Source organism: Plasmodium yoelii, assembly GCF_900002385.2.
Source record: "Plasmodium yoelii strain 17X genome assembly, chromosome: 13".
Classification (NCBI taxonomy): Eukaryota; Apicomplexa; class Aconoidasida; order Haemosporida; family Plasmodiidae; genus Plasmodium; species Plasmodium yoelii.
In genome coordinates this window covers 2,160,302-2,173,544 of record NC_036185.2, presented here as the reverse complement: position 1 = coordinate 2,173,544, position 13,243 = coordinate 2,160,302, and the positions used below count along the sequence as shown (strand labels likewise).

The following is a 13,243-nucleotide window of genomic DNA, read 5'->3' as shown; positions in this document are numbered from 1 at the left end:
ACGAACATGTAAATATTCGAATATTTAACAATACAAATATTTTAAAATATGAATGGTATTTTTTTTTTATTTGCCTTTATAAAATTCATAATATTTTGATCTTCAAAAGATCGATGCCATGAATATGTATGTTTTCTTTCATTTATTAATTTTTCGTTTTTTTGATTTTTGTCTTTTTTTTGGTCAACTAGGATGTTTATTTTATTTTTTTTTTTTAAATTTAACATTTCGCTATTTATTTTTCTTAAAGAATTAGCTATATATAAATCAGTTGTGTGCAAAACATTTAAATGTTTTAAACATAATGTTCTCATATTATAACAGGAATATAAATCGTCTATATCATCGTCTGTAAATGATGCCTTAGAATATATATTTAATAAAGACACTTTTGATGAATCAGATAAACATTCATGAAAAAAATTCAAATGATAAAATATTCGAGCTCTCCATATTAAAAATTTTTCTAAAAATTTATACAAACGATTTTGTAAGCAATAATTAATACATTCATTAACTTTTTTTAATACACATTTTATATTAACATGTTCATAAATAAAATAGTTGTTCATATTTTCAACTTTTTTAGCTGTATTTTCTTCATTTAATATATATGATAAAAATCGCTTTTCGTACATTAAATTGTCAATTTTATGTTCTACATTTTGGTTGGATAAAAATGTTTGTTTATCACAATTATTAATGTTTTGTATATTTAGCAAATCTTCAATATCTTGTTTATTTATTATTTTTATATCATCATTTTTATATTTTGTTATTTTTTGAACTTGCCTATTATTTTGAAAAAAATAATCTTTTACAACATTATTAGGATTTACCATCAAAAAGCAACTAGCTTTTGTTATGTACAGATTGGCATGTAAAAAAAAAAAGTTTTTTTTCATATAATTTTGAATTTTATTTAATTTTAATAATTTTATCATAAGATTAGCATAATTTATTACATTGTTCATAAAAAATATTTTATAATTATTTAAATATAATATATATAAATTTTCTAATAATAATAAATATGTAACTTTACAATTTATATATGGAATATTTTCCCATTTATTTAATAACCTTTTTATTAATGTGTTAGAAATTTGGCATTTTATATCATTTTTTTGAGCAATGTAAAATATATATCTAAAAAAAAAATCATTATTTATTTTTCTCTCTTTAGCTATTTCTTTATATTTCACTTTATAAAAAAATTTCCTTAAAATTTTCATTAATAATGTGTGAAAAATTAATGAATATATATATGAAATTTTATAATTTTTTATTATTTTATTATAAAAATAAACTAAATTAAATAAACTTGTTATATTTATAGGATTCAAATATAATGATTTTTTAATGGTTTGTAATATTTTATAACATTTATCATTAGTTAAATGGCTATCCAATTTTTTATTTAGCTCTGTTATTAATTTTGAACATTTTTTATGTTCTTGAATAGATTTAAAATATTTATGTCTGCAATCATTTTGAATTTCAAATGAACTATTGTTTTTATCATATCCTATAATTAAATGTTTATATCGTTTTTTTTTTCTTCCAAAACTATTTATATATTTTACTACACTTATTATATCCTTATTATTTCCCATATTATATATATCTTACATTATACATGATGTATATGTTTGTTCATTTATTTATTCACTTTTTTGATAAAATACCAAACATAAAGAAAACCAAAACTATATATTTTTTGTGATTTATCAGGTCAGCATCATTTTTTTTCAAACAATGAAATAATTTATATAAGCACAAATAAAAAATAAAAAAATAAAAAAAATAATAAGATAATTAGGGGTGTTATTTTTTCAAAAATAGTAAGCCAGTATGATTCGAAAAAAAGAAATAAATGGCCGATAAAATAGTAAATGCTATAAAATAAATATGTGTGGAAATTTTAAAAAATGTTAATAAATTTGGAAAATAGTGATATAAGAATGTAATACAAATACCTTAATTATTATAGAGCATTGGCTGGCACCAGCTCTCAAAATAATGAAAAAATAATGAAAAAAATAATGAAAAAATAATGAAAAAAATAATGAAAAAATAATGAAAAAATAATGAAAAAATGAGAATAAACATGCTAGTGCAACTAAACAGATAACTTAATTGTGCTATAAAAGTGAAGTAAGGTAAGTTGCTCATTTTTAATATTTAGATTTTGAAAAACAGTTTGCATTTGAATAGTTATAGGAAAGATATCAGATTTGTGATCTACATTTTGATGATATTTATTTTTTTCCATTATATAATCAACTATATTAAAAACAGATAAATAAAATCGTAAAAAATTGATATCGTTCATAAAAAATAATGTATTATCATATATTATATTTTTTTGTGGTTTTATACAAATAGGAAATAAAGTTGTCATGTTTAATAATATAATTAATATTGTTTCATGTAAATATTTAATTGAATTAATAAATGATATATCTTGAGATAATTTATTAATTTGATTTAACGAAATATTTATATCCGAATTTGAAAAATTATGAATTAAAATATTATTATTTATGAACAGTTCATATATTTTTTGAATTAATAATTTTAATAAATATTTTTTTTTTTTTTTTATAAAACATTCTGTCCACAAAATATATATACATATATAATATATACTTTGTGATAATAAATTAATTGATGATAAATAAGTATATTGAATTATATAATTTTTAACAATTAAATCAACTAATTTGTTATTATATATTTGTAATAGTACTAAATTTTTTAAAAGAATTATTCCGTTTTTTTTATTACCACATTTCGCATCGCCACAATTCGCGTCACCATTTTTGGCTTGTTTTTTTTCCGGATTTTCAAAATTTGTAAAAATTGTAACACACCTTTCTACTAAATCGTTAACAAAATTTGTGTCCTCATTTTTTAAAATTAAACAAATAGCTTCTTCTGAATAATTTTCTTTTTTTAGGCATTCCATAAGTACAGTTATTTCACCAATGCTCATATTTTTTATATTATTTTTTAAATGTGGTAAAAACATATCAAACACATTTTTAAAAAAAAAATAATTTTTAAATACAACTTGGCTATTATTCTCTTTACCAATTAATTCACAATTAAGAGAAATATTATTAGAATAAAAATTTGTTTCGATATTATTTTCATCCAAAATTAGATAATAATCTTTAATAAAAGAATGATATATTTTTCCAATAGCACTTAAAAAATTTATCATTAATATTTTATTTTTATAAATTTGATCTGTTTCTAAAATTTGATTTACATAATAGTTTATCATATAATAATAATTTTTCCAAAATAATTTATTTTCTTTTGTTTTTATTTTAGAAGACAAAATAGCTAATGATTCTAAGATGGTGATCATATTATTTATTAGCATATTTTTTTGATATTTATATAAATAATTGGATAAAAATGTTATGAAACTTGATATGTCTATGTATAAAAGTTTTGAAAATAATTTAATAACAATAGAAACAATATCAATAAATTGTTTATCATCATATTCTTGTTCATTTTTAACTTTTTTTATTTTTTCACAATTAACAGAAGGAGATAGTAATATATTTTTTTTTTTTTTTTCAAAATATTGAATTAAAATTTCTTTGAAAGATTCTAAAAATATGTTAGTAATTTTGGGAATCTGTTTTTCAGGACTTATCATTATATATGCTGATAAAATTCTAGATAAATTATTTATAGAATTAAAACGATTGAATTGGATTATTTTATTTAAACATGAATTTTCAAAAACATAATCTTTTATTTTCAAATTTTTAAAAGCTTTAAAAATATAAGAAAATGTTTTTTCATTAAACATAGAAAATGTTCTTAGAACTCTTAATTTTATACATTGGAATAAATTTATATCATTCATTTTATAAATTGAATAACAATAAAATATGATAGATAATTCTATACTATTACATGTATTTATTAAATTTATTATATTATCTTTTATTAGCTTAAATAATTCATTTATATTTTCTTTAATAACCACCAAATTTGTATCATTTTTCTCTCCATTTTTTTCATCAAAACAGTTCATTACCAATTCTTTGTGTGTAGCTAGTGTTGAACATAATGATACAAGATTTTCTTTTTTTTTGCAAAATGGTAAATTGTTAAAAATTGAATTAAATATATGAACATTTATTTGTACAATAATTTTATAGTTATTTTGTTCGTCTGGGATGCTGGGCCCGGCTTCTATCTCTTTTTCATTTTTCCCATTTTTCCCACTTTTTCCACCTTTTCCACCTTTTGATAAAAAGCGGAAAGAGATCTGCAATAATCTAACAAGGTGGTGTAAAGAAATTTTTTTAAAAATATGATTTTCATAAATTAACGATTCTAATAATTGTATTAAAATTGGAAAAGTTAAAAAATTTGTATCATTATAAGCACTTAAGATATTTATTATTTGTATAACATTAAAGTGTTTTTTTAATTTTAAGATATGATTTTGATATAAAATAAATAAATTATATTTTTCTGTAATTTTCAATTTAGATATATTATAGAGTAATAAACTTAAACCTACAAGACTAAATTCAGAAGGCTTGTTATTTTCGATTTTTTCAAGTAAAAAAAAAAGGAAATTTTTACTTTCAAAATTTTTACTTTCAAAATTTTTACTTTCAAAATTAAAATAATCTAATTTTATTAATGAATTTATTAAAAGGCTTATATAATGTGGAGAAGATGGTTTATCAAAAAATTCTTTTTTTTTTTCGTCTATTATTCTTTTTTTAATCTCTTGTAATAAATATATACTTTTAATATTTTTTTTACATAAAAAATTTATCATAGAACATATATTAATTAGATCAAAATCTTTAAGTCTTAGAATACATCTATTTATTATTTCAATAAAAATTCGATTATTTTCATATTCAGTATATGATAATAATGTTAATGAATTTGTAATTATTTTTGGACTTAAATTTTTTTCATTTATTCTATACATTATTTCACGGCAATAAATATTCCATAAGCCTAAATCATTTTTTTTTTCTTTAAAACTTTTTTTTATTGATTCATAAAATTCGTCATTTCCATCAGGTATAACATGTTCATAATTATTCCCATTTTGGGAATTACTTCTCGCATTTTGAGAATTACTTCTCGCATTTTGGGAATTATTTCTCCCATTTTTGTTTCTCTCATTTTTGTTTATTTCTAATATTGGTCTGTTTTTTTTATATGCCGAATTGACTAGCTTCGAACTGTAATTAAAATTTTCTGACACCCCAATTTTATCGATGGAAAAAAAAAAGTTTTTACAAGTTGACAATTTCCTGTGATACCCATTCCACAAACGTAGGGTTTTTATCTGCATGAAATTCTTCATGCCTTTTGAATTTTCTTACTTTTTTTAAAATCAATCATTTTGAGCTTTTTTTGAACTTTTTTTGAACTTTTTTTTACCTTTTTTTGATTTTTTTTTAAGAAAAATTGTTATCAATTATTTCCTATGATATATCTCTCACAATATATTGAGAAAAGGTATTCAATATAGTATAAATAAAAATTATTCATTAGATGTAGTTTCCTTTTTATATATGTAAGGTTAATAAAAGTGCGTTTCCTTTCTCCTGTTTTTATTTTTTTATTTTTATTTCCCCCATTTAATAAACAATTTAATTGGAAATAAAATGGGGGGGTATACTATTGTAGAAATGTATTTACCGTTATTTAATTCCATTAAAATATAAATATATTATTATTATTATTATTATTATTAATTTTTTTTTTTTTTTAAGATAATTGGTAAAAAGGATTGAAAAAAAAAAACCATATAATTATTCTAAATTTTTTTTTTTTTTTTGGAAATAATAACACCGAGGAACTACCTACACTAATTAAGGAATATTCGTAATTATATATTTTCTGTCATTTTTTGAAATTAATTTTCTCCAATTTTTTTGGAGAGTTTCATATTTGTCCATATATTTACTATTTATGGTAAAAAAGCAAAAAATGAAATAACTTCAAAAAGGGAGTAATATATGCACACATACGCATGTATATATAATATGGCATACATACAAACAAACAAACAAACAAACAAACCCTTATAAACGTTTTATAAATGTTCTATAAACGTTTTATAAACGTTTTATTAATGATAATTATTTGATATACTGCGAAAATAATACTTCTCCTTTTGTTCTCTGTTTTTTTTGCATGCACCAAAAATGGTAATGCCATTAGTGAATGAAATAGTATATACACATACATTTGCATATTTATGATTCCCCCTTTTTGGTTTTTATCATTCTTTAAATCATATATAAATAGCACACACAATTTTTTACTTTAATAAATGAACGCCAATTTTCTCAATTCAATTACACCTTCACAAATATAAAAAAGGCGAAGTTGCAAAAAAGGCGAAATTATAAAAAAGGCGAAATTATAAAAAGGCGAAGTTATAAAAAGGCGAAATTATAAAAAAGGCGAAATTATAAAAAAGGAGAAATTATAAAAAAGGAGAAATAATTGAGCAATACTGTTGTCTAATTTAGTGACATAGTTAAATAATATTTTTATTTTTTATTAAATAAAATATATATCGAAAATTTCGTATATTTATTATTTTTTTAATAAATGTTTTACACACATTTATTTTCTACAAAATTATATGAACATGTCAGATTTTTTTTTTTTTGGTCATAATTTTGTTCGCTGTTCATATGGGTCTTGATATTGTCTTTTTGATTTGGAGAAAATAAATAAAATGGTGAAAACGTACCAAATAAAAAAAACATCAGAAATATTGCTCTGTTATAAGTCTACAATTAAAATATTTATTAACACATAAAAAAGGCAAGAAAAAAAAAAGTAAATATTTGTCTTAATTTGTTTAATATATTTTACATTTTAGCTGTTTGTTCATGTTTTTATTTTTCAAAAATAGACATTTTTTGGAAGTGAAATTATTTCTCCATTTAAACACACCCATTAAAAGTATTAATAAAGAGAAATTCATTATTTTGAAAAGGAAAATTATGTCTATTCATTTATGTTTTATTTTCGTTTTTATCTTCATTTTTATTTTCATTTTTATTTTCATTTTTATTTTCGTTTATTTTTATATTTACACACATTATTATTAATCATTAATTAATGTATTTAAAGGTATGTACAAATATGTTGTACCCATAAATACGAATAATTATATATTTGTTATATGTAAAAATTATATAAATAGCTTTAAGTACACAAATAAATACATTGTCGCATATAAAATCATATATACAAATTTGTGGAAATATATAAACTTTAATCTACATTAATATCCATCATATTTCATTGAATTAGCCAAATAAATATTATAGCTTGCGCATTGCCATATATGCATGCACATATACATATGACTATTATTGAGTAGTATACATATATGTATGTGTCCACCAATTTATAGTCGTATTTCTTACTTATCTTCATTCCAAATTTATTATATATCATTTATAGACGCAATTTTATATATAGTGAAAAATTGAATAAGAAGAAACGCTTAGTTTAAAGATTTTGTAGTTAAAGTTTTTTTTTTCGTGTTTTTTTTATTATTATATTTTTTAATTATTTTTTTTTTTCAATGTGCCTAAATAATTAGCTATATATACATAGAATATTTCCACTGTTTAAATTTTTCAAAAAAAAAAAAGATTAGCATTAAGATTACATTTACATTATAGAATTCATGTTGTATTTTATTAATTAAAAAAATTCATTTAAATAAAAAAAGCGTGAAATTTTCGCGATTGCTATATAGAAGCAAACACATTGAATGTGTATATATATATGTGTGTATATATATATGTGTGTATATATATACGTGTGTATACATGAGTTATAGTACTGTTTGTGGCATTTATGTATAATTCCACATGTATATGCCTGTAGACAGTATATATACATTTAAATAAGACAATAACAATATAAATACGTGCATAATACATCCTCAAATATTCCGATTTTTATTCTTTTAAATATGAAATTTCTAAAATTCGCTATGCTTGGACAAAGTACCATTATATCTAAATTTGGTATTTTGTTTCTTTTTATAATTTTAATATTATTTTCAGATAGTTTTACAAAAAATAAAAAGTTTGAATATTTATTAAATGCACAAATAACTAGCAGAAGAGTATGTCATTTATTACAAAAAAATATATCAATACTGGAAAATTTGCTTATATGTAATTATTTTTTGAGCAATGGTTTTCTTCAAAATGATTGGAGTAGTTTAAATCAGAGCGTTGATGTTGGAATAAAAAAAAATGATGTGTATGAAACGAACGCAAACAATAATATATCGATAAATAGAAAATATAATTTTACAAATCAAAAAAACATTAATGAACAGAATGATGAAATAGAAAACAAAATAAACAAAAATGACTATTCATTCAACATAAAATTCGATACCAATAATAAAGGATTAACAGAAAATGTTTTGAAAAAAGCGAGGATAGCATTTAAACAATTAGATCAAAATAATAACAATTTTGTTGATTTCAGTGAATTTCACAAAAATAGAAATATATTACACCAAATCCCTAAAGTGAATAAAAATATTTTAAATTATTTATTTAAAGAATTTGATATTGATAATGATAATAAATTAAACTATGCGGAATTTGTGTCACTAAATTCTTATGATTCTACATTTTTAAGCATATATCCTATTTTATTTAATGATAAAAATGAAATCACAAAAGATGAAATATTCAATTATTTGGAAATATATTTTTATGAATTTTTAGAAAATGTTATAAATGATCATATATATTTTTATACAAAAAATCATTTTGTTTATCAATGTATAAATAATTTTTTTGTGTCTAGTCAAAAAACATGGGATATGAATAAAGATCAAAAATTACAAATAGAAGAATTTGAAAACTTTCAACTTGCATTAATAATAGAAATGGAATATTTAACAAATTTCTTACATTTAGACATTAATATGGATAAAAAAGTTGATATATCTGAATTAGTTTTTTATATTATCAATGATATAGATATATATAATAAATTACATGCTTATATAGTTGCATTAGACAAAAAATATATCAATGATCAAAACCAAAAAAAAGAGAATATTATACAATATATGAGAAACCATTTAAATATTGAAAACAACATTATCTTTCATATTCAACTTTTTATGCATTCCTTTGACCATAATAATGACATGGCACTAAATTATGATGAATATAAAAATCAATTAGAAACATTATCAGTTTTGGATAAAGTACCAGATATTATTTATTTTAGTTGACGATTTTATAGAGAACAAATTATTGAGTGTGCAAAAAAAAAAAAAAAAAAAAAAAAAAAGATTGTGCAATATTTGTAGTATATTAATTACCTGCACGTTCATAAATTTGTTGACTTTTTTTTTTTTTTAAGCCTTGATAGTATATAAAAAATGCACACAAAGAGAAAGGGATTTTATTCGATATAGCTTTTTTTTCTTTGTAATTTTTTTTTTTTTTTTTTTTTTTTGTTTTAATTTATTTCACATGATAACTTAAGTGTGTGCAATATGCAGATAAGTGAATATCATAGTGAGGGGTAGACCTATTATGAGGTATATCCAACTATTCATATTTATGGTTTATTGAGTATTATATAATTTGAATGAAAGTTTTTAATCTTTTATTTTATTTTGTTTGATATTATAGTCTTTTGCATGATTTTATTTGTTACGTTTGTTTATCTTATATTTTTTTATGCCAGATTTTTCATAAATTTTAACTAAATAAATTTTAATTTTTATTAATAATGTGTATAAATACCATATTTTATAATTCACTAATAAATGGAACAAAAAGAAAAGTTTATATTAATTTTTTTTTCATAAGTAATATTAACCAAAGGTAGGCCTCCTACACCTTTTATAATAAGTCTGAGATTGCTCATATATTATTATGTATGTATAAGGGTTTGGGCTTATTAATATTGCATGTTGAACTATTGTATGTTTTAAAAATTGGCATATATAGAGAGAGAAACTTTGAAGGGGGGAATAGTATTACATATAACGCCAAATATATACATATATATAGCAATGGGAAAGAGCATATGGAGATATATTTTTATTTTTCAAAATTTATACCAAAATTGGATATTATATTATATCATATCATATTATAATATATCATATCATATTATAATATATCATATCATATTATAATATAATATGTTAAAAAAACAAATTATTCTCTTAATTGTTTATGTACAATTTATTTGTATGTGAAATTCAAGATATTTCAAAAAAAAAAAAAAAAAAAAAAAAAAAAAAAAATTGTATTGTGTTACTTCTCTATAATTAGTAACTTTATTTTTTATGGATAATAAAATGGTAAAAAAAAATTATATATATTTTTCTATATAAAATAATATTACTTAAAAACATATTTTTTAATATGACACTTTTGTATAATAAATTTGTTATGCCATTTTTATATTTTATGCCATTTATATTTTATTATGCAATTTGCATATTTTGCATAATTTTTTTATAATATATTACACGTGCATACTACTACCTTAACTGTGCATTTGTGACCAAGTATAATATATGTATGTGCGACATTTTATAATTTTTTTATTATATTGTTTACAAAATTGTATATATATTAATGGAGTTATTATATCCATGTATTTTTATATACGTGATGTTTTGGAGTTTATACTGAAAAAATATATATAATATATACTGTTAAAATAGTGAAGTGAAACCGTTTTTTTTTGTTGCATGTCAATATTGTATACTTATTAATGCATTATATATGCAATATTATATGCAATATTATATGCAAATTATATGCAAATTATATGCAATATTATATATATATAATAATAATAATTATTATTATTATAAGACTATTTACTGGTATAACATATTATTTTTTTTATTTACAAAATTAAACTCATGCCCACAAATAAAACCGTTTTTTTTTCCGGTTTAAAAAAAAAAAAAATTTTTAAAGTGTTATACATCCCATTTTTAACAATATTATTATAATAGCAATAATAATAATTTTGTATTATACTAGCTTTGAAGTATTTTCGGGATATTTAATAATCCACGCGTGCATAAAAAATATATATTAAAAAAAAAAAAGAAGGAAATAAAAGCATTAATAATAATTCATACATATTATTATATATATATATATATATATATATGTACAATAATTATAGAATATAAAAACCTTCTTAAGTATTTTTTCCACATATCCACAAAAAAACGTTATAAAATATTATTATGCGTTAAACACCAAAAAATATATTTATGGATATTTACTACATGTATTACATCATATATATAATTTAAATGGTATGGTATATGTATTTAGCAAAATTGTAATATATCGAAAAAAATAAATTTTTACTTAAGGAGTATATATATATATATATTGGGGGGGAGCAGATTAAAAGCATCTTTTTTTTTCCTTTTATCCTGCCTTCCATTTTAGGCATCCATTCATTCATTCATTCATTCATTCACTTGTCATATATTCACTTGTCACATATTCACTTGTCATATATTTACTCACTATTTAGTCTTAGATGTTTATTCACTGTTAGTGCTTAGATGTTTACTCACTATTAGTGCTTAGATGTTTACTCACCATTTTGTCCTTCGAGGAAATCCTATAAATTCCAATAACAATTTTGGCTGTTTTATTATTTTTTACAATTTTATTTTTTTATTTTTTTTTGTATAATTGGAAGTAATAAGCAATGTCAACAGTTTGAATTATGGGATTCTTAACAAATGATGAAAATAAAAGTGAAATAATTAAAAGTAGTGAAGATCTTGAGATATCGAGAAAAATAAATGATATATATTTGAATAAGCATAATAATGATGGGGAAATAACAAGTTGTGATAATAATTCAAGTTATTATCAAAATGGAAAAATACAAAAAGATATTAATAAAATAACAGATATTTTATCGGATAAAAATTATGTTAGTGAAACGGGTAGTGAAGATGTTTCTAAAATTGAAACCACATCTAATGACCTACTTTATAATGTAAAAGACAAGCTAAACTGTATAATAAATGGTAATAATAATGATAATAATAATGATAATGGTAATGATAATGATAATGATAATAATAATGGTCATAATAATGATGATAATATAATCCCGAATCAACATGAAACTGATTCTGGGGAAATAAATATATCGATCAATTCTATATTTGATAAGCAAAGTGAAAACATATATTCTACCAATATTGTTTCTGCTATTGATGATGCGAATATGGAAACACCAAAAGATAGTAATACAAACGAAGATGGGGAGGGCCTCGTAAATAGCAAACTGAGTGAAGCGGACCCAACTAGCAACAGTGGCGATAATAACGATAATAACGATAACACAGATGATAATGGTAATGATAATGGCAATGATAATGGCAATGATAATGGCAATGATAATGGTAATGATAATGGCAATGGCAACAATGCAATAAACAAGAGGCTTAACAAAAATATGAAAATATTTCGAGCAGCCCCATATAATACGAACGAATATATTTACTCAATTAAAAAAAAAATAAAAAAAAAGTTCACAGAAAATGATTATTTATTTTGTACAATTAATAAATTTTTAAGAGATGGACTGAAAAATGAATGCATTCCTTTATTTGAAAGATTGCAACAAAATTTATTTTTTTTAGTATCGCTTGCTAATATTTCGCATGGCAATTTAGACGAACATGAAGACAGCACATCTGATTATTAACATAACGAACTAAAGAAGAAAAAAAAAAAAAAAAAAGTGTTTTAGTTTAATTTGTATATATATATATGTATGCATCATACGTATAAATATGCGGATATTATATATTAGGCAAATTTGTATTCCTTTTTCTATATATGTGTGTACTAGCCCTTTAGTTTTTTTTGTAGCAATATTTGCATGCTAATGTTATCTTTTTACTTAGTAAAATTGTAATGTAAATTAATATGCATCTAGTTAATAGTATATTTTTTTTTTTATATTTTTTTATTCATATATTTATTTATGATAATAATAATAATAATATTATTATTCCTTTGTACTATTATATGGCTTATTATTACAATCAATGAAACGTCTGGATCTTGACATTTCCTTTTTGTATTGTATGCAACTTTTATTTAAATTTTTTATTCATTTCTTTGTCAATTAGCAATTTTTTTTTTATTAT

At 20.5% G+C, this 13,243-nt stretch overlaps 4 protein-coding genes across 4 annotated transcripts; 2 read left to right on the top strand and 2 right to left on the bottom strand.

The window, feature by feature from the left end:
• Positions 1–41: 41 nt before the first annotated feature.
• PY17X_1349700 (conserved Plasmodium protein, unknown function) lies at positions 42–1,616 on the bottom strand (the record flags this gene model as incomplete). Its single annotated transcript, XM_022957238.1, has 1 exon — positions 42–1,616. One exon carries the CDS (start codon positions 1,614–1,616, stop codon positions 42–44), a length of 1,575 nt encoding a protein of 524 aa, XP_022813689.1.
• A 506-nt stretch (positions 1,617–2,122) lies between these two features.
• PY17X_1349600 (conserved Plasmodium protein, unknown function) lies at positions 2,123–5,368 on the bottom strand (the record flags this gene model as incomplete). The annotated part of the gene is made up of 1 exon (XM_724393.2): positions 2,123–5,368. The coding sequence occupies one exon, from the start codon at positions 5,366–5,368 to the stop codon at positions 2,123–2,125; it is 3,246 nt and encodes a 1,081-aa protein (XP_729486.2).
• Positions 5,369–8,014: 2,646 nt separating this feature from the next.
• PY17X_1349500 (apicoplast calcium binding protein 1, putative) lies at positions 8,015–9,307 on the top strand (the record flags this gene model as incomplete). The annotated part of the gene is made up of 1 exon (XM_721944.2): positions 8,015–9,307. The coding sequence occupies one exon, from the start codon at positions 8,015–8,017 to the stop codon at positions 9,305–9,307; it is 1,293 nt and encodes a 430-aa protein (XP_727037.2).
• A 2,492-nt stretch (positions 9,308–11,799) lies between these two features.
• PY17X_1349400 (conserved Plasmodium protein, unknown function) lies at positions 11,800–12,795 on the top strand (the record flags this gene model as incomplete). The annotated part of the gene is made up of 1 exon (XM_724000.1): positions 11,800–12,795. The coding sequence occupies one exon, from the start codon at positions 11,800–11,802 to the stop codon at positions 12,793–12,795; it is 996 nt and encodes a 331-aa protein (XP_729093.1).
• Positions 12,796–13,243: the final 448 nt, after the last annotated feature.